This window comes from Pelodiscus sinensis, chromosome 24 (genome assembly GCF_052426305.1).
Source record: "Pelodiscus sinensis isolate ZL-2025 chromosome 24, ASM5242630v1, whole genome shotgun sequence".
Taxonomy (NCBI): domain Eukaryota; kingdom Metazoa; phylum Chordata; order Testudines; family Trionychidae; genus Pelodiscus; species Pelodiscus sinensis.
The window spans coordinates 14,561,007-14,583,122 of NC_143075.1; the positions used below are offsets into that span (position 1 = coordinate 14,561,007).

The window sequence follows — 22,116 nt, forward strand, 5'->3', positions numbered from 1 at the left end:
AAGGCAAAAATACAAGAATGCACACGTTAAGCTGCCATCATTTTTTTTTAAAGCTCTGATCACAAAAGCATTATAGTTTTTTCAATTCTCAAGAGTTCAGATCCTACTATTCTCTTAGCTGTTGCGAATTCCTATGTGAAAGGGGCTCTTTGGGTCACACCTCTCTCACTAACAGCTGTAAGGTATGAGAGGTTAGGGCATAATGCAGCATAAATATCCTACCTCAGCCTAAAGCCACCACTCTGTCACTTGTGAAGCAGAACCCTCAGATGTGACCTAAATGTAAAATTCTACGTTCTGAAGGGTAAAGGAATGTATAGAAAGTGGTCAGTTCTCACATAAGAATGGTTTTTTAAATCCAAGATACAGTGTGATGTTTTTGAGAGACCAACATTAAAGTGACATTCTATGTAATATTTTGAGGCTGATTTCTAGTGATCTCAATGAACTATTGCCTGTAAACACTACAACACCATTCCTCTCCAGCCACAGAAGAAAATACCATTATGAACCTCTTTGTTTATTCTGAAAGTGACTGGCTGAATTTTTGTGCCCCAAACCTGATTTCTAAATGTTATTACATGATGTAGGACCTAGACCTGGAAGATGCTGAGCACTTACATCTGAGAACAAACTGTAAGGAATAAGGTCTCCCCTTACCGTTATTACTTGCTTTCATAGTGTAGAAGGTGCTCTCACATTTGTACTGAATCTCCGCTTTGTAGGTGGTTACATCTGGTCCTGTGATGTAAGTAACCATGCCGTTGTCTATGTTTTCAGGCGGGCCACAGTTGACAACTGAAAATAGTTCCAAAAGACAGAATTGTGAAACTACAAAAGACATTTTAAAATAATAATAAAATGGCCCTTTTCAGTGTCTGCATTGACTCCTGTGCAGAGCTGATCTGCAGGAAGGGAGAGGTGCAAGACCCAAGATTTTTGTTGATGTGGATGGGAGAGGAGGTTTGGTGGTGATTATGAGGGAAGGCTTGATCGAGTGGAATTACCGGACTATCTTTTGAAGAGTGAATTACAGGAGGCCCCCGACTTGTGACTGCCTGAGTTCCAACAATTTTTGTAAGCGTGGAAGGGGCCAAAAACCTCAATTTACGTCCTCAGCTTGTATTTATGATGGTGCACGGTGCCTATCGTAAATGAGGGTTCAAGTTATGATGTCCCCAACTTGCAAGGCTTCCCAGGAACCAATCGCATCACAAGTCGGAGGCATAATGTAACTAGATACACACATTTTTATTAAATTAAAGTTATGGGTAGCACTTTTGGGTGCAGGAAGCAGGTAAGCCCAGGATCTCCCAAGGAAACAGACATGTATTTTAATCTAGATCAACATCCAAAGTATGTCATACTGCATGTTGTTCATATAGGTAATTGTTATAATACAAAGACCAGAGAGAAGTATGGATAAATCTAGAAGTCATGCTACTGAGAGTTCTAAGTTTCTTATAAGTGATGAGACTATGTCTAATAATTACTAGAGCAAGAGACAGAGAAGTAGGACTTTAGGGTTCTGTTCTTACCTGCTATTGACTTGCCTGGTGAACCATACCAAGTCCCTTTTACCTCACTGTATCTATTTACACACCTACAAAATGGGAATGTCCCTACCTATAGCACCACTGGGTGTTGTTAGAATTTGGATTTATTTAACACAAGGTAGTTGTAATTGTGCAGGGAGGAATTGAACAATTGGAATAGTTTCCCTTCTCTGCTAACATTGCTGGTAATTTACTAAATCTCTGGATACCTATAATGTGTTTTCAAAGTAAATTAATTTAGTTTTAGTACCATCATTGCTTTTTAAAACTTGCTTTTAAAGAGTGGTGAAAAAAATCAAGATAGTGTCTAGTTTTTTAAATTTAAATAAGTTAAATTGAATTAGAGGCAACTTTTACTGAACTAAAAAAATAAAAATAAAACTTTATTGGTACTTACATCCTTGCACTCATTAAGATAATTGTATAGTTTTGTGTGTCAGAAGAATTAAGATACTTTTATACTGTACAAAGTTTGACTATTCATATTGACTTACTGATGCACTTTGCCATTGGCTTGTTCCATGAACCATCCTTTTGACATTCTGCTTTAAAAGACTTCAGAACCACGTCATTCTGAACAAGGAAAATAAGAAAATAAGAATCCATTTATTTCTCTAAAATCAGTAACACAGCTTCATTAAAAAAATGATGTTGCTTATTAGAAGAATGTGTCAGTTACATATAATTTTTAGGGTTTTAGCTCACTGATATCAACTGAAAACAATGCATAAAACGGATCTTTATAGGTTTGTGATGCTATTTTCAAATGTCCTACTTAATTTTTAAACAGCAGCTATATCATTTTAGTGAGGGGGAAAGGTAATTCTTATACTGCATTCATTTCAGATACAAACAAAACCTTTCTTCTCAAGATTCAGTGGAATAAGGGAGGATAACTTCACTTCTAGAAACTTGAGACTTATATTTGTTTGGGGTGGCAGTTCTACCAACATTTTAATGGCTGCCTTGTGCGCCTACTGGTTAGTAATGGAGATGGCAAACAACATAAAAATATTTAAAGCAAGATCATGCTGTATATTCTGGATATTTATCTATTTCATTATATGAATACACCTTTTATTGTATCTAATTTTGACTATTTATTTAAATTAACATAACCTAGATGCATTTAGTTATCCTGGGTTTGTACATGAACAGCAATGTCATAAAACTGTCAAAAGCAGAATAGATTCTAAAATCTTAGGGTGTGTCTACACAGCAAGGCTTAACTCGAAATAAGCTATGCAAATTGAACTGTGTCATTTGCGTAGCTTATTTCAAAATTGGGAGCATCTACATAGCACTTATTTCGAAATAGAGCACTCTTCCTCCGACTTCCCTTACTCCTTGTACAGTGAGGGTTACAGGAATCGGAGTAAGAAGTCTACCAGCTTGACAGTATTTTGAAATAACTACCTGCTGTGTAGACATGGACTAAGTTATTTTGAAATAATGTTGCTGTATAGATATACCCTTAGTGAATATATAGAAAATTGAGAGAAAATCATTAATGTGGGGCTTGTACATTTATTATATTGATTGCAAAGATGAGCCTGTGTGACCCATATAGTAAAGGTTAAACTGTGATCGCTGTAGCTTGCCCTGAGTGTGCGCTGTATTTGTAGTATCTTCAGAAATTGCCTAATGACCATTGAAGTTAAAATGCTATAGAACTGAATGTATCATGTCTTTCAGTGTACTAAGAGATCCAACACCTAGTTTAAAAACTTTCTCTGCAGAGAACTTTAAACAAAAATTCTATTCCGTTAAGACTATATGGTAAACATTTTTATTCTCTACTCCCAACTCAATTACTAATCTATAAGACAAATCTATAAGCAATTTCCAGAAATCTTCTAAATCTGGACACTGCTACTTGTTTGGGAAAGGACAGTTCTTTGGGGAGGATCACAGCTGTAAGATAACTAATGCAAACTATTTTATCATTAATATGCACATAATTACAGTAACAACGAGTAGTCCTGTGGCACCTTAGAGACTAACAAATATATGCATATTATCGTAAGCTTTTATGAGCAAAACCCACTTCAGATAAGCTAGAAGCTAGACTGGAAATGGAAACCAGTTCAGCTTCCAGGTCATCTGAAGAAGTGGGTTTTGCCCACAAAAGCTCATGATACTATATATTTTTTTGTTAGTCTCTAAGGTGCCACAGGACTACCCGTTTTTAAACTTACAGACTAGTATGGCTAACTTGGACTCCTTAAACTCCATTCATCTGAAGAAGTGGGTTGTGCCCACGAAAGTTCATGATACCATTTAAATTTTTTTTTAGTTTCTAAGGTGCTGCAGTACTATTTGTTGTTTTAAGTTTTTTCTATTACAGACTTAACACATCTACCCCTCTGAAACTTTTGAACATGCAAGGCACCGCATTCAGCCATAGAGAGTGGAAATCCGTCAACTACACAAGAAAACTCTCTCCGATTCAAACAGACATCTTCCTATCTAAGTGCAAACAAACAGATGAACATCGTACCTAATGGGCTAAAGAAGAAAAACCCACTACACTCTACATACCCCACAGACTACAGCAAGAGATTATGCCACACACTCTCAAAGAAACCGAGGAACCAACTAATCAGCATACTATACAACAAACAGAAGAAAATCATGAAGGAGTGCTCAACACTAGAGGCTCTCATAAAAAACCAAGTTTACACACACACTTCCTCTTGGCTGGACTTTACTAAAACCCAACAAGCCACCTACAACGCTCACTTGCCTCATGGTATTTCAATTTCAGTACCCTCAATTCACCTAGCAACACTGTCAACCTATCCAACCATACTCTTAGTCTGGCAGAAGAATCTATCCTATCTTGAGGACTTTCTTTCTGCCCCACCACTCCCACAAATATGATTCAGTTCTGTGGTGATCTGGAAGCCTATTTTGGCCACGTTCATCTAAAGGAATATTACCAACACACCAATGGACACTGAACTGACCCTTCAGCTTCTACCCCAATCCCATAAGAGGAAGGCATCCATGTGGACCCCTCCTTACAGTCATAATGACAGTTGTGACTTCTACATCGATGACTTCCGCAAATGTGCGTAGGCTGACATTGTCAGCAAACAACATGTAACACAATCTTGGTCATGCAGAACGCAATGCTACATGCACAGCCTCAAAAACAATTATAACGTAATCAAAGAGACTGAAAAAGAGGGCACTGTAGTCATTATGAACAGAACAGCTCATGAAGAGGAGGCTGCCAGACAATTCACCAACACCAGATTCTACAGGCTTCTTTCCTCTGATCCCACTAAAGAATAAAAAAAAAAAAAAAAATCCCCTAAAACAACTACTCATGAAACTCCCTGCTACAACTCAGGACCAATCTATATTAACACACCCCAAATCCCTGACCCGGAGATTTCTATCTGCTACTCAAGATCCATAAACCTGGAAATCCTGGACGATCCATCATCTTAGGCATTGGAAAATTTACAGCAGGATTATCTGGTTATCTTGACTCTCTTCCTAGACCCTATGCTACCAGCACTCCTACCTATCTTTGAGACATCACTGACTTCCTAATGAAACTACAGAACATAAGTAATCTTCCTGAAAATACCATCATGGCCACCATGGATGTAGCAGCTCTTTACACTTACGTTCCACATGATGATGGTTACTGGCTATCAGGAATACCATTCCTGATGATGCCACTGCTTACCTGGTTACAGAGCTCTGCGACTTTGTCCTCACCCACAACTGTTTCCAATTTGGGGACAATTTATATCCAAGTCAGCTGCACAGCTACTTGCATTTGCAAGGCCCCACAATATACCAAGATCTTTATGGCTGACTTGGAACAATGTTTCCTCAGCTCTCACCCCCTAGCACCATATGACATTTTCATCATATGGACCTATGGGAATGAGGCTCTTGAAGAATTCCACAGGGATTTCAACAACTTCCACCCCACCATCCACCTTAACCTGCACCACATAAGAGATCCACTTCCTTGACGCTACAGTACAATTACACAACAGCCACATTTCCACCACTTTATACCAGAAACCTACCGACTGTTACACATAGCTACATGTCTCTAGCTTCCATCCAAGAAACCAATTGTTTCCAGCCAGGCCCTAAAATACAACTGGATTTGCTCCAATCCCATAGACAGAGACAAACACCTACAGGATCTCTATCAAGCATTCTTAAAACTTAAATACCCACCCAGGGAACTGAAAAAACACTTTGACAGAGTCAGACGAGTTCCCAGACAACAGCTTCAAGATAGGCCCTACAAAGAAAACAACAGAACTCCACTTGTCATCAGCTGTAGCCCCCAACTTAAACCCCTCCAATGCATTAACAACTATCCACAACCTATCCTGGAAAATGACCCCTCATTCTCACAGGCCTTGGGAGATAGGCCAATCCTCACCTACAGACAACCCCCTAACCTCAAACAAATTCTTTCCAGCAACCACTCAGCACACCTTTATCATACTCATCCAGGAACCCACCTCTGCAATCAACTCCAGTGTCAACTCTGTCCACACATCTATACAAGCAACATCACAGGATCTAGCCACATAAACCATCACATCAGAAGTGCATATAACTGCACATCCACTAATGTGATCTGTGCCAGCAATGCCCCCTCTGCCATGTATATTGACCAAACTGGATGGTCTTTACGACAAAGGATTAATGGACAGAAATCAGATTTTTGAAAAGGTAACACACAGAAACCTGTTGGGGAATGTTTTAACTTGCCTGGGCACCCATTAACGGGTCTCAGAATTTCCAATTACAAGCCAATTTCAAAAACCAACTTGAATGGGAAGTTGCAGAGCTTAATTTCATTTACAAGTCTGATACCTACAATAGAGGTTTAAACAAAGCTCGTAACTGGATTACCCACTACATTCCACATCCTAATGACATAAGGCCAAACACCAGGTTCTTAAGAGCACTTAGAACCCTCTCTGTTAGCTTCACTTAGCATGGAAACTCTGACTATTCTTTTCCCATTTTTTCCCCTTCCCATCCCCTGTCTTGCTCTGCTATTTATTTGGAACTTAGATGCCTTAAACTCCATTCATCTGAAGAAGTGGGTTGTGCCCACGAAAGCTCATGATACCATCTACATATTTTGTTAGTCTCTAAGGTGCTGCAGGACTATTCGTAGTTTAAGGGTTTTTTGTATGGCTACTCCTCTCAGACAGTTAGTGAGAGCAGCACAGAAGTTAAATTACTATGTACAGTGGCTGAATCGAGTTAAAACACATTTAATCCCACAAGTTAACCTCCCCAAGGAAACCAGGAGGAGGAGCAGCGGTGGTTTACTTACTTCCAACACCACATATCCAGTATCACATGACAAAGTGTAGTAGTCTTTCAGGATGTATTTTGCCTGCACTGGGTTGATGTGACCATGGGGTGGTGCTTTAGGACCAGGGCATTGCAAAGCTGTAGAAAGTGATAGAAAACAAAACATTATATTTTCTCCTGATACAGACTTTAATGCTGTTAGGAAACCAAACCCTACATTTTTCCCTCACAGTATAACTGAGGCCAAACAGAAACATTTAATGGAGAAGTCAGTAAACTTGCTGCGTTGTTCTCTTGAACAAGGGTTGCAGTTAGCAACTCTGATTCGGAGTCATGCAAAACTGATTAGTCTTCCTGAAGCTGTGGCGAGAAGAGCGTCTCCGACCACTACATACTTTCTACTAAATGGGATGCCTGTTTCTTAAAGCCAGAGCTAGGGCAGATAATTCTGACACAAGACCCAAGGAGAATCTCACCAGCTGCAGTTGTTCTGGATCTCCTTGAGGCATTTTACATTGGTTAATGAAGCAAGTAAAAACTAAGTACAAAAGCAGTTAGGAATAATTTGCTTGCTGTGCATGCCGCACTGGAATGAAGTCCTGGGAGTACACTGCAGCTGAAAATTAAGTAGGGGGTCTTTTACTCTGCAGGGACATGTCAGAGGCACTGTGTGGTGCTTTAACAGAGCAGTAACAAACCAACACTGCATCCATTACCACTCATCTGTACACCTTGGCCTTTTGGAACTCACAGTGATAGAAACTTCTCCTGTTGCAAAAGTTTAAATTTTTACTACTTGAGCTTAAGGGTAATTGCTAGCCGCACTGAACCTATGTGATGTAGTTAATTCCATCCAGTATAGACAGGCCTGCTGACAGGGAGGAAACAAGGACAGCAATTGCCCTGGGGCCCAGCGATTCAAAAGTTGCCATGGCCAGAGCCCTGGGCCCTTTAAATTGCTGCCAAAGCCCCACACAGCATGATGCAGAGCCCTGTACAGTGTGTGTGGGAGGGTACCCAGTCTGGATAGCACTGAGGGCTGACTGCCCTGGTCATACCCCTTTTGCTCAAGGCCCAACCCCTTCTGGGAGCACAGAGCTGCTCCCATACACCTTGTCCAAAGGCCCCACAAATCTCTCGGCTCACCTGAGTATAGAGAAGTGGTAAACTTATATAATAGCCAGTTCATTACAAGGTCATGCTCCTGACACAGCAGGGGGTACAGATTAGTTTGAAATTAGTAGTATGGTAGTATCATCATTAAATGGAGCTCAGAAATATCCTTACAGTGGTAAGGATCCTAGCCAAAAAGGTAATAGACTGAGAATGTAGCAAGAATTAATATGCACACAAAGAAATTTGGCTCTGGAATCAGCATTAGCAGCCTTTCCTCCTACAGAAGAGCCAGATTTACAAAAGGCAAGAACTGAGCTACCTACCTGTTGTTGTATATTTGATCTTCCAACCAGTGTGGTCCCCGGAGATATCGGTCGAGAAAGTAATATCCACAGCATTGCTGCCTGTCTCAATTTTTGGAGGAACATTCTGTCCACAGAATGGACCATATTCCTTTTTGGGTGTTTTAATCTGAAACAGTGAGAAGAGTCAGACAGCCATACTTCATCCATTCCAGCACACTCAAATCAGCTAAGGAGCATACAGCTTGACTTCAATATGACACCCAGGTAAGGATCGTTCAGACCTCTAGCTGTGGCTCTCAATTATGTTAACTGTTCAATAGAAACAAAGCTTTAGTTACTTTGATGGATGGCAAGTCCTCAATAATTGCATATCAAGCATCGGTGTTCAGTGTAATCTGTGCACTTGTGTGGCTGCTCAGGAGAGATTCCAATGCCATCCAGCTGATTAGCAGAGTTCTCACAGCTAGATTTTTTTTTCTACAGGTGGTGCACATTAAAAATGTTATACTGCACATGGATGGGCAAAATCCACACAGATGGAAAAAGTTGAAAGGGAACATTATTAAGCACTTTTCATCAGAGTATCTCAAAGTGTTTCAGAAATATTAAACCTTACAATAGCCTCATGAGGTAGGTATAATGTCTATTTCGCTGGCAGGCAAGCACTGCTATAAGAGGTTAAGTCACCTGCTTGAGATTTACACACTAAATTAAGGGCAGAGCTTAGAAAAGAAGTCAAGAATCTTGCTTCCCAGTCGCCTTATGGACTGTTTTGTTTTTGGTGACATTCCCAAAAAAGGAGGCGTCACAGGGCAAGGGATAAAGGGTACAAATTGAAGAAAGTGCAGCAAATGAAGAAAGTGGGCCCTGCACCGAAGCTGGGATGAAAAACAATGAGATTCAACAGACCTTAAGGGTGTCATAGGGACACGTTGCTTCTGTGTGACTTTCCACGTTAAAGGTTTCCACAAACTCCAGAATGATCATGAAGCCATCTTCTACCCGGATGGTGTAGCTGCAGGTGGAGAGTTTGGGATAAGGCTTGGGATAATTGGGGCTGGTGATCTCTCCAGATCTCTTAGTAAAAGCACTGTTTTGACACTGAGCTAGAAGGAGAAAAACAAAAATGGTAACAGTGATGGCCATTTCTTATGGAGCTACCTCTCCTCACAGAGCAGAGATTGCAGGTATCGTCTACTCTAGCCTGTCTTCTGGAGAATAGTTTTTAGATTGTTGTTTAGGACACAAAGGAAGCAAATTGTGTATGTGTAGGGAAGACAGGGGTGGGGGGTCTTACAGATCTCCCTACTCTGCATTTGTCCCCCTCGCTAAAGTCCCTTGCTTTATCATATTGGGCATCGTTCGAGGCCCAGCACCAAACACCAGCTCTGTATAAAAGATACCTAAATGCAGTGGGAAGAAAAGGAGCCAGAACCTTAAGAGCCAGGGTGTTGCAGATCAGAGGCAATGGTATGGCTCTGTGGAACCAGCCTGGCTGTCTGGGGAATATTAGAATGCAACAGAGCTGGGATGCAGGCAGGCATGAAATAGAGCCTGCATGTCAGATCTGTGATGCCCCAGCAGCACTGTAAGCTGCTAACCGTGGCTTTCCTACTGTAACCAGACTGTGCATGGTTCTAGTCAAAGCTATCAATCCCTCACTTCCAGAAGCCTCGAGATACATCTCAGCCTTCTTCCTTTGCCAGAGATTTAAGACATTTCATACTCTGGGCAAAACCAGCTGTGCCTCTTGGCGCCACAATGTTTCCTGCTTAAGAGAGACAGGGAAGAACAACCACAAGGCTCTCTGCTTGCTGATTGCTGTGAAGTGGTGCTTTATCAGCTGGGCACCAAAGCCTTATGATGTGCTGCCAAGAGTTGGATGAGCAGCTTCCTTTAATTAATAGGGAGTGATGGACCAGTTGCCAAATTTGGCATATTGTTCTGTCTATTGCACCACTGGTAAAGCTAAATTAATTATAAAATGGAAAACTGTTTAGCTTTTTAAACATCTCCTTAGGGCTACCATGCTAATTCCTGTCAACAAAAATGCCATCACGCACACATTGTTAAAATGCTGTAAAACAGAACTTTCCTATGGGTTGCATTGTGTGTTGTCTATGTAGAGGTCAAGCTTTTCAGGGTAGGGACAGTGTCTTGTATGGCGCAGAGCATGTTTGTGGCATGATTCTCAGGTTTCCTATGGTAAAACTGTGGCCACCTTTTATTTTAGAGAATTAAACTTGTCCTCACCTGATCCTCAATTCTACAACAATCCAGTCTGATTTAAATTGTAAGCTCTTGGTGGCAGAGAGAATTTTTTGTTGTATGTTTGAACAGTGCCCAGACTACCAGCGCTACTACAACACGACACACTAACACACTTGGGCTCTGCTTACCTTTCTTTTAAAGCAGCAGCACTCTTCCAGAGCAAGCTGAAATTTCACAGACCCACAACTCTGACCACCTGCTTTAGGGCAGCTCTGAACAACCACTTTTACTCAACACGAACCTCTCCATGACCACAGTGCTGAATGTCAAAGAGCATTGCATTTCAAATCCCCAAAGCAGCCACCTTGTCATCCAAACATCAGATAAGATACAAATTAAACTTAAGAAATAACAAATAGTCTGGTAGCACTTTATGGACTAACATAACATGTAGATGGTATCATGAGCTTTCGTAAGCACAGCTCACTTCTTCAAATGACAGGAGTTTTGAGTTTAGGCTGTGCAGACCCAAAATAAATAGGGCAGAGTGGGGGAGGAAAAAAATGGAAGGGGGTGGGAAACAAGAAGCAGAGGGTATGTAAATATCAAAGGGAAACCAAACAGGCAAAACTGGTAATCTATAAGCACCTAAAAACTGGATAGTTAAAAGAAACAGATAAGGATCATAGGATAGCAATTAGAGAGGAAGGGTACTAAATTCTCACACCTATGGCCTCAATGAGATAATGGATGGCTGGGACAATTATCAACCAAACAAACAATGAAGGTGCCAACAGCTCTTTGTCTGCGTAGATTAGTACCCTTCCTCTCTAACTGCTATCCTATGATCCTTATCTGCTTCTTTTAACTATCCAATTTTTAGGTACTTATAGATTACCAGTTTTGCCTGTTTAGTTTTTCCTTTGATATTTACATACCCTCTGCTTCTTGTTTCCCACCCCCTTCCATTTGTTTCCTTCCCCCCTTTCCCTTCTCCCCTATTTATTTTGGGTTTGGATATCCTAAACTCAAAACTTCTGTCATCTGAAGAAGTGGGTTGTGCCCACAAAAGCTCATGATACCATCTACATGTTTTGTTAGTCTATAAACTGCTACCAGACTATTTGTTGTTTTTTAAGTTTATCCTGTACAGACTAACTCAGCAACCCCTGAAGCTTCTGAAATACAGATTGTTAAGCTTTCTGCTTTGTTTAATAGCAAGCTCCTCCGTTGTGGAATCTGACCACACTCTCAATTTTAAAGTCCTGGCCAAAGTGCCTGTCCCTACTGCAGAGTGCATTGGCTTTTGGCCTGAAGGAGTGAGAAAATTCTTTGGTGCAGTGAAATTCCAGGTGTTTGTCAGGTGACTCTGACCTTGCAGCCGGCACTGCTCACTTCATTTCTGTAGCTGGTGTAAAGGAATCAGCTGAGCTATGTGGGACGTTGACAAAATCCCTTTCTAACCACGTGAGGAGAATTGGCAATTGTTTTTTTTCTTTCAGTCACTGCTACATTTTCCTCCACTAAATGGATGGCTCTGTAATTCTATGGTCTGTGCCTTAAATGTACTGAAATCTTTGGTGACTATTAGAGAGAAAGCTAGGGCCTCATTGTGCTATTAATCTTCTCTGATAGGCATTCCAGAGCCAGTGATGGTGTTGCTTACAGTATCGATTAGGAGATTTTGGGTCCCTGCTTTGCCCTGAGGAGCTTGGTGGAAAGCAGAACAATCACACCCTCGCTTCTATCCATTGCGGGGCCAGAACAAGAAGAAAGTCCTAGTCAATACAAAACTGTAACTGCTTCCTGGCACCAAACCAGGCAGTGGAAAATTGCTTGCTTTCCAAATACTACATTTCCCTTGGCTCACAAGAGGCTGGGCTAATCCTATCATCCTTTTTTGGGATCATAAAACAGGTGGGAGCCAAGGTGCAGTACCCTTCTCACCTGGATAAAGAGAGGACATATGTGCTAGTACCAAAGATCCAGTACTGTATTGATACAAACCTTGACCGACGTCTTGCAGCTACCGCATGAATTAGAAGTACTCATGGAGGAAAAAGGTTGGTGACAGGAAGAGGAGCAAAGGGGGGGCAAAGTGCCTCTGGCGCTCCACACCACCGTTACTGCAGCAGCAGGGGTGGCCAAAGCCCTAGACTCTTTAAATCTCCCTCAGAGCCCCAGGCAGCACTGGGGGCTGACTGCGGGAGGCATAGTGCGATTCAGATGGCGCTGAGGGCTGACTGCCCCTAGGCCTGCCCTTCTGACAAGGCTCTTCCCCCTTCTGAGGTGGCCTGAGAGCCAAGCTCTCCCCCCCCCCACATTGCCTAGGGCCTAGAGAAATCCATCTCCAGCTCTGCGTGGAGTCGAGAGTGTGGGCCTGAGCCATCTCTGTTAACAATGACCTCTGTGCTAGGCTACTTAATCTTGGCGGCCATTTATTATATATGAGAAATTATAAACTACATTTACTGTAAATATATTTAGAGTATATTTATAATACTGGGGTTCATTAAAGAAGAGATAATGGGACTCTATGATAGAGTTATCTAAGATAAATATTTCAGCAGAGGTCAGTCGAGCTCCTTTAATTTGTGTATATATAATCTATCACCATGGTATCCAAAAACTATTTACTTTATCTTATAATACAAGAACAAAGCAATGCCCGCATAAAATTAAAGACCAAGAAATTTAAAATCTCACATAAGGGAATACTTTTTAAAAAAATGCTGCATATAATTAGCCTTTGGAACTTGCTACCACACGATGTTAATAAAACTAAGATTTTAATAGGATAAAAGCAACAATTACAGTTGCACTGCCTAGGATCAAAATTTCTAAGGGAGATCAACACAGGACATAAGGCAGCCCTATCAGTTGTCCAGGGTTAGGAAGGAATGTCCCACAGAGGTGTATTTCAGAACTGTTGATTATGAGGGATTTATACCATTCTCTGAAGCGTTTGGAAGTGACCATTGTCAGAGACCAAGCACTGGACTAAATATACCATGGGTCTGATTCATTAAGGAAATTCCTATTCCAGAATTGCCCAAAAGCTTTTAATCTAATTCAGCACAAAGAACGTGTTTGTGAATAAGCTTTTTGGGGCAGGCAAGGTCTATTTGCATTGTTTGTACAGCACCTAGTACAATGAGGTCCTGGTTTGTGACTGGGATCTTTAGATGCTGCCACAGTATCAACCAGAAGAGGGGATTGCAGACATTTCACTAATTCAGAAAATGGGTCCTTTGTCGTAAACCCTATTCTGAAGGACAAAGATGGAGGCCAATTCATTCTTCATGCTCTCTTATAACTGGCTCCTTGGAGCCTAAAGCAGTGTTTCCCAAATGGTGTTCCATGAAGTGAAAATAAGGGTTCTGCGAGAAAATTCCATTAAAGTAACATGTTATGATTTTTAAAAAATTATGTGATTTTTGTTTTTAAACTTGCAATTAAAATAAATGTTGATCTCATGACCTTGTTTAGCATTTGTTTACTTATCTGTGGTCTACTTTTTCAGCTCCATATATTAGACTGTTATTAGGGGTTCCACAAAATTCTTTCCAGTTCAAAAGGGTTCCGTAGTCAAATAAAATTGGGAAACACTGGCCTAGAGTGTCTATTGAGACTCATTGTTGGTGGTGGTTTTGCAATACGACAGTTTAGGTACATGTGAGCAGACACCAATAAACCCTCTTGGTGCATAGCTACAAGCAGCTGCTCAAGCCAGATGACCAGATACCTCATGCCAGACCAAGGGATTTGCAGCTTGAAGATGAAACACTTTAGGACCAGCTCTACTTTTCTATTCAATATCTCCTGGATGTGGCTATCGGGAGCTGCCTTTGAAAGGGGCTGTATTTTTACTTCATGGATCTCATAAACTCATAAACTAGTCAGCACAAAAAGAATGAAATAATTTTCAAAGAAGCTCTTGGCAGTAATGCAGCGCCCGGGTTTCTCAGACCAACCTTTAGAGCTGCCCAGAGAGTGCTCAATTATACTTAGCCCATATTTTTATTAGAATCACAGCGAGCTGTTCGCCGGAGACTTGAACTCTGAAAAATGAGCCCCTCTAAACCTGTGAGCTCAGTACCGCTGGCTCATTAGTTTTCTAACAAGCAGTGGGCCGTAAATCGCGCCACTGAACCACCAGAAAATCTCAAGCAGCTCTAAGCACAGAAGCCAACAGAGCTCCTGTGAGCAGGATGCAGCCTTCAAGATAAGATCAAGAACATCAGGACAGAGCCTTCATACCCAAGAAAGAGCTAGTCCGTCTGAGATGGCCTCAATCAGGATGAGGAATGGCTGGGACATTACCAACCTAACATTCAATGAAGGTGCAAACAGTTCTTTGTGTAGATTCTTAGTACCCTCCCTATCTATTGCCCTTGAGCCTTATCTGCTTCATTTTAACTATCCAATCTTCAGGTGCTTACTGATTGCCTGTTCTGCCCTCCTGTTTTTCCCTTTGATATTTCCATAACCTCTGCTTCTTGTCCCCCCCCCCCCTCCTTTTTTTTCCTTCCCCACCCTCTCCCTTATCATTTTGGGTCTGCACATCCTAAACTCAAAACTCCGGTCATCTGAAGAAGTGGGCTGTGCCCACGAAAGGTCATGATACCCTCTATATGTTTTGCTAGTCTATAAAGTGCAACCAGACCAGTTTTTGTTTTTTAAGTTTATACTGTGACCTTTGTCTGGGTTTGAATATAGCAGTCATCATCAGAATATTTAAGTGCTTCACAATCATGGGGGAGGGGGAGAAATGAGTTATCCTGACAACACCCTATGAGGTAGGAAAGTGGTATTGTTCCCATTTTACAGATGGGGGACGGAGGCACAGATTAAGTGACTTGACAAGTGTGACACAGGAACTGAGCCCAGGTCTCCTAAGTCTGCATCTGATGCCCTATTAGACCAGTAATCAACCAGCAGGCCAGGTGCAGTTCACCAGAGTTAGACATTGGTGGGCCCGCTGGTGCCTTATTTACACGTGCCTCTGAAGATACAGACGCGCCTGTTGGCCACAGATCAGATCTCCCAGCCAATGGGAGTGGCAGGAAGCAGCATGGATCAGGATACTGCTCCCTGCAGCTCCCATTGGCTGGGAATAGCAATCTGAGACCAACGGGTGCTGCTAGCGGTCATACCTGCAAAGGCCTGGGTAAATAAAATACTGGTGGTCCACCAGGGGCTAACATTGGCAAGTGTGTCCATCTTATTGCCCACCCCTGTATTAGACCATCTTTCCTCCCAGTCTTCCCTGGGAACAGGGTTTTGGGGTATGAGGGAACTGAGCATAGACAAGCAGAGACTGGGATAGAGAGACTGAGCCTTGTTTTAAAATACTCACTTCTTTTTTTTAAACTTCAGCAGTGAAGAGGCTCCACAGCTATTAAACTATCTTTAGGCTCCTTAATTTGCTGAGGTTTTTTAATTTAAAGCTTGGATTTATCTTCAGGGGGATTTTTCCTGGGGTCTTTCAGCTCTGCTAGTGGATGTCCCACTTGCAGCCAGAAAACAGGGCCTGGAACATTGCCAGTGAATACCCTCCCTAGGGTGACCTAGCCAGCCCCTGGATTAGCATGAAATAGGAAAGGGGAGGCATGGACGGATGCTATGGTCTGAATTTCAGGAGTTAACCTGGCCACATATAAAGAAGGAAATGGGCACTGGATGGAGCCACTTAAATCCACCTCTTCGCTCTGCTGTTTCCAGGATTCTCTCTTTGTCAGTGGCAGACAGAGGACATGTGGCAGCATAGGAGACGTTCTAGTGCAACTGAGCTGCCTTGTGGCTAGATTTGGAGCTCTTTGTCAGGCAAGAGATGGGGCTCCCTTTTCACTTGGCGCCCAGAGACTTTACAGAGGGTTCACCACATTGCACCATTTCAACGGGGTGGGGTTTCCAGTGGCATAAGTGGCTAAATTTATAGAATTTGGATCCAGATCCAGAGCATCCTATGGTGTCGGCATGCTCAGAATGGGGGATTTTGGGCTCATCTGAAAACGAGCATGAGTCTGAGTTCTTTGAGTCTGAACAGGGTTGAACTTACCGAGCGTTCAAAGAGGGGAATGTTCAGGCCCTGCTCTAGTTGCAGCACTTTGATCAATCAAGCAAGCAAAGCCATGTGATTAAGACCCAAGGCAGTCCCCTCTCCAGCTAGCTGTCCTGCCAACAGGCCCCCTTAGGACAGCTCTCTCTTATCAGCCTCTGCCTTATCTGCCGTCTCCCTTCCTCAGCAGCACAGGGCAATGCAAAGCAATGAAGGGAAGGCTGCAGTTGAATGTAGGAACAGGAAAGGCATTTTATTGTCTGTAGGAGGCCAGTCTGGAAGGAAGGAAACAGACATGCACAAGTCAGTAATCAAGCAAGCAAGAGGAACTTAGGGCTCTCTGTCTGACTGTGACCTGCAGCAATGGGCAGGTCAGGAAGAAGGGCGAACCAACTCTTCCTGGCACATGTGTCTTGATCTCTGCCTATGCGAGGAGAAGCTTAATTATCTCACACTGGAAAATAAAGGACAAAAAAGAATGAATTAATAAGGCAGCAGCCAGCATCAGCCTTCCCAGGTCGGAGCCAAAAACTCAAAGGACAGCTTCAGCAGTCAGCATGCTTCCATACAGACCGTGGGGAATGAGCTCAGCACTTGTCATTTTAAATCAAGATGGGAGACTTGTTTTAAAACAACCAACAAACCCAGGCCTCCCGGTCTGCTACAACCCCCAATGAGGGGAAGAGAAAAGGGAACTGGGGCAGGAGTTAACGGTGCCCTAGAGAAACATCTGAGTTACAGAGACGGGCTCCTGAATGAGACCCAAACACCCCCACAGTGTAGGGGTGTTTGCAATGGACTGGGAGCTAGATCCAGAGACAGGCTCCAGTTTCAGAGGTGAGATCTAAATCCACAGCCAGAGAAGGAGGGCCCGCTGCGTCCATCCACACCAGCATCAGCAGAGCACCAAGCGGCCTTGCTTCTCCCCGTGTGCAGCTCCTGGTCAGTGAAGCACACACGTGCCATGACTCTGGCACCAGGAGTCTGCACACGTTTGGCTACAGGCAGAATGCAGCCTGAGGTGTTGATCTTTGCACCGATTCAGACAGACAATCGCTCCTTATTGTCCAGTAAGCCTTCCACCAGTGCATGTAAGAAGCAGGAGAGAAAGCCAGCCACCGGCTTGGGTAAGCCCTGCCATGGATCCCCTCAGGGAAGGGGAGCTATGCCTGGCCCCCATACCTATTTGGGGTTGGGTTTCTAAGGCCAGTGTCAATTGCATGAGAATTCTCCTAGGCACCAGGTAACATTATTTCTCTAGTTGAGCTGGGAATCCGCTGTCACTCATCAGCAGATAGTTCCTCCTCAAAGCAGCCCTGAGCTCACGTCTGGAAGTGCCATCAGACTCAAAGTATTATCCATCATTGCTGTGCTCCGAAGGGAGGGGTGATGGCCGCAGGGGCAAAGCTGGCAGCCCTACAGACTGAAGCTCTGATATGAGCAGCCATGGGGCAGGCTTCCTTCCTCCAGCCAACAGGCCTAAACCTGACCTGGAGGGATGATTTCTGGTAGGGACCAGAACTACTCTAACCTACATGCCTAGTCAAGCACTGGTCTCTCTTTCCAGGCTGCTGACCAGCGTTCCCTGTAAGCTGAACACTTGAGCAGCTGCCCAGGAGAGATTCAGGTGCCGCCCAGCTGATTGGCAGAGTGCCCACAGCCAGCAGCATGTGTTTTCAATTGGTGGTGCACATCTGTACATGTCTTGGTGCATGTAACAAAGTGTATTCTACACATGGATGGGAAAAAAATTAGAGGGAACATTGCTACTGACACCCGGGCTGGTGAATGCCAGGAGCAGGAGGCCATTGGCTGAGAAGCGTGTGCATTGATTCATTCTCGGTACCATCAGGGTAACATCAGCTGGCCTGCAAGGGCAGTAAGCCAGCTCTGAACTTAGCCATGCTGCAGGTTGCTTATTGATCTGGTTGTCTAGAGGTGGAGAGAAACCTGCTCTACCAGGAGGGAGCAGCCCTCCCTGCACATGGGCAGAGAAGCAAATTCACCTGAGCAGGTCCTCTTGTCTTCATGGAGGACGTAGCCAATGCTGCAGCTGCAGTAGAAGCCTCCCAAGTAATTATGACAGTGATGGTCACAAAGCGGTTCGCCGTCAATCAGCTGCTTGCACTCGTCAACATCTAGCGGGTTGAAACACAGCAGCATTAACTGACTGCACAGGGATGGTGGAGGTTCTTTGTGCAGGAGAGAGATGGGAACAATGGAAGCAGGGGAAGGAGAGAGCAGGGACATGTTTTTGGAACCTGACTCAATACCCGTATAACATTCTGTGTGTGTCTGTCTGTGACTCTGTGTGTCCTTCTGTCCTTGGCATTCCATGTTAAACCTAAGGGGTGGGGATTTCAGAGGAGGCTAAGCCAGGCAGGAGCACAGTTCCCACTGGAAGTGAACGAGTCTGGTGCTCGTGAATCACTGGGGCTTTTGAAACACACTTCTTCCCCGGCTCCCTCCCCTTAGATTGTACCATTGGAAGACTCCCTGCTATAAGGCACCATCTACAGTTTAAAACCTGACACTATTTGACCGCTCATAAAGGGGAGCACAGAGGATTCTGCCTTCCCCGCCTGGCAGCAGTTCCGCCTAGCTGGCTGTAACAATGCCATCTTGCACAGGGATTACAGATGCTAGCTCTGCCTAGGGATGTAAAGGAGTAGTCGACTATACGATTAACCAATAAGCCTAGGCTTATCAGTTAATCTAATCGACTACTTGCATTTCCCTTCCCCCTTGCTTCTTCTGTATCAGAGGCAGCAAGGAGGGGGAGAAGCAGGAGCTTGTGCTTAAAAGCCAGTTCCCCCCTGCACCAGCTCCACAGTGCACCTGGCTGCCCCCCCCCCCACGCTGCTGCCTCTATCAGCCCATGAAGGGCCCAGGCTCACCGCAGACAGAGGCTGTTCCATAGGAGGCGGAGCAGCCTGTCCACAAGGAGCTCAGACCCCCGGCGGACAGGGGCTGCTGCTACCCTGCGCTGCTACCCCAGCAGTGTGGGGCAGGAGACAGCCGGTCTCCACGGGGAGCTGGTTTTTAAAACTGGCTCCCCTTGCAGACTGGCTTCCACCTGGCACCCCACGCTGCTGCCTCTGATGCAGCGGCAGCAGTATGGAGTGGCAGGGGGCTTCCCAAGAGTGAGGCCAGGAGCGCACTGGCTGCCAGCCCCGTCCCTGGGGACTATAGAAAAGTCGACTAACTGCTAAGAATTCATGCGGTTACTTGACTATTCTATTACCCGCTGTTCTAACAAGCCTAGCTCTGCACTCTGTTTTCACACGGATTCCCGTCATACTCCATTGTCCTAGGAAGAATCCAGCTCCTAACGCTTTGCTCTCCTGGTGCTCTCTCAAGAGGTTTACAGGTGTTAATTAACCATCGCAGAAACCCTGTGTGGTAAATTAGAGTCTTCCCGCTTTGCTCCTGGGGGAGGAGGAGATTCACAGATGGGAAGAGACTTTCCCAAGGTCACACAATGAGACAGTGGCAGAGTCTAGGATAGAACTCAGATGTCCTGAGTCGGGGTCACTCACTCAAGTCACGACCTGTACCAAATACAGTGGCTCTTGCCCCATTCCCTAGTAGCAGCAGGCAGTCTCCAGCCACCTGGGAAGTGCAGCCATCTCCTTTGGCCAGACCCTGGTGCTAGCAGCCAGAGTCTGCATGAGCCCAGGAGGGGTGCAGGCCCTCACATAGCTGGGCTGGGCACTCACCTTCAGCTGCGTAGAAGGCCTCAAAGCCGGTGAACTGGTTCTCGTTGGAATAGTCAGAGCGGAATGTCACAGTGAGGGTGTTGTCAATGGAGTGGTACGTGGTGTTGCCCGGAGCCTCCTCCGTGTCCGTACTCTCGCGTCCACACAGCGTGGCCACCAGCTTCCCGCCAGAGCTGATCTGCGCAGGGGGTGGGGGGAGTCAGTCACATCTACACTCAGCTCCGACCTCTGCTTCTCCCCCCCCTCCCTTCTCCCAGGGCATGGAGTTCATCCTGCAATCCCAAAATAAGGGAGACCAGGAGCAGGATCCACCATGACAGGCATTAGCAAGAGCAGCTTCGACTCGTGGCTTGGGGTCCACAGGACCTGCCAGGTAGGCTGCATGGGGACCCAATGAATCAGCATATCCACCATGTGCCCTGGCCACCTGCTCAGCACTGCGCTGGCAGAGCTGAGGGTGCCCTGCTCCTGGCAGGCTTTCCACAACCAGGAGGGAGGGGGGTTAGCGACTGCAGCACTCTCAGAGGCACGTTTGTGATGAAGCCCAGCTCCATCTGAATTCCCTTCTACAATCCCGCATGTCAGATTCCCCAGTGGGTAGTGATTGCCCCATGCTCTCTCCCCTCTATCCTTGACTGGAAAGTTCATTGCCTGAACCCTCCCTCCACCCCAACAAAGCCACAAGACCAGCTTGGGCCACCAGCATGGGATCTTGTTTGCAGTGGGGCTTGTTCCTCTTTGCTTTTTCCTTTTGACCCAAAGTCAGACTCCTGGCGGTATGTGGGAGTGATCGTCTGGGCTATGGCCAGTCCCCAGCTGGAGCAGGGATCGGGGTAAACACAGGTTAAACACACACACTGCTTTACATTTCCAGTAAAGCCCCACTGAGCTGGGTCTCCCAGTTCCCACATGCTCTCTGGTGCAATGTTTTCTTACCGGGAATCACTGAATTCCCCAAGTTCCCCTGAATGTTTGGATGTCACCAGGCCACTTTTGATAATTGGGGTTTGTACTGAACCTGGGGGGGGATGAGCGCAGGTAAATTACAGCAGTGGATAAGAGACTGAGCACTCGGTCTGACAGGGGGAAGCCTCAGAGAAGACCGTGGTGAAACGTACCATGGCCTTAAGGAACATTTCACCGGAGTAAATGAGGGGATTAAGATTTTAGTTTAGATGCCTGATCTGGTTCCTGCATGTGCCCAGCGGATACAGCTCCCCAGCCACACGCTGACCTACATGTATGCCCCAGCTAACACCAATATCAAACAGGGCTAGACAAGCTGCTGTGCTGAGATAGCTGCCTTGTGCTCCCCTCTTCCCCTATTCCTTTGGGCACTCATCACATGCTACCCTTGAAATTCTCCAGGCACAAGCATATGTATATGTACAGCATCTAGCAGAATGGGCCCCAATCCTCATATCAGGGCCTTTAGGCACTACTGTCATAAAAATGATATGCAGGCATAACAGGTTCTGGCCAACCTCTAAAATCTCCCAAGCAGCCAGGCTTTGAGTTGGCTCCAGAAGCGTCTCTTTCAGGCTCTCTCACACTTCCCCCAATTAGACCAGTAGCCCCTTTCTTTTCACAAGCTTTGCCCCATGAAACATGAACATCCTGATGCTGCTGTTTGGGCCAAGTCTCACTTTTGACCTAGGTCTCATCAGCCTAGCTCTCGTGGGATGCAAGTATTTTGCAAAGCTGCTCAAACAGTTGTGGTCGGGACAAAAAAATGGTGATTCAGGAAAATTGAAGAGCATCACAGGGACGTATCATTTTGTCACCACTGTCCATGAGAAATGACTGAAGGACTTCACTTTAACAAGACTGAA

General features: G+C 44.6%; 1 protein-coding gene across 3 annotated transcripts in view; it reads right to left on the bottom strand.

Moving 5' to 3' along the window:
• MASP2 (MBL associated serine protease 2) overlaps window positions 1-22,116 on the bottom strand; it is a 34,064-nt gene that overhangs the window by 4,725 nt on the left and 7,223 nt on the right. For all 3 annotated transcript variants that reach the window (XM_006127053.5, XM_006127054.5, XM_006127052.5), the window contains exons 3-9: window positions 20,285-20,462; window positions 18,572-18,703; window positions 9,203-9,399; window positions 8,312-8,459; window positions 6,892-7,010; window positions 2,051-2,129; window positions 661-798 (exon numbers count right to left, since the gene is read on the bottom strand). In XM_006127053.5, the coding sequence (XP_006127115.3) occupies window positions 661-798; window positions 2,051-2,129; window positions 6,892-7,010; window positions 8,312-8,459; window positions 9,203-9,399; window positions 18,572-18,703; window positions 20,285-20,462 (991 nt within the window). The remainder of the gene's footprint in view (window positions 1-660; window positions 799-2,050; window positions 2,130-6,891; window positions 7,011-8,311; window positions 8,460-9,202; window positions 9,400-18,571; window positions 18,704-20,284; window positions 20,463-22,116) is intronic.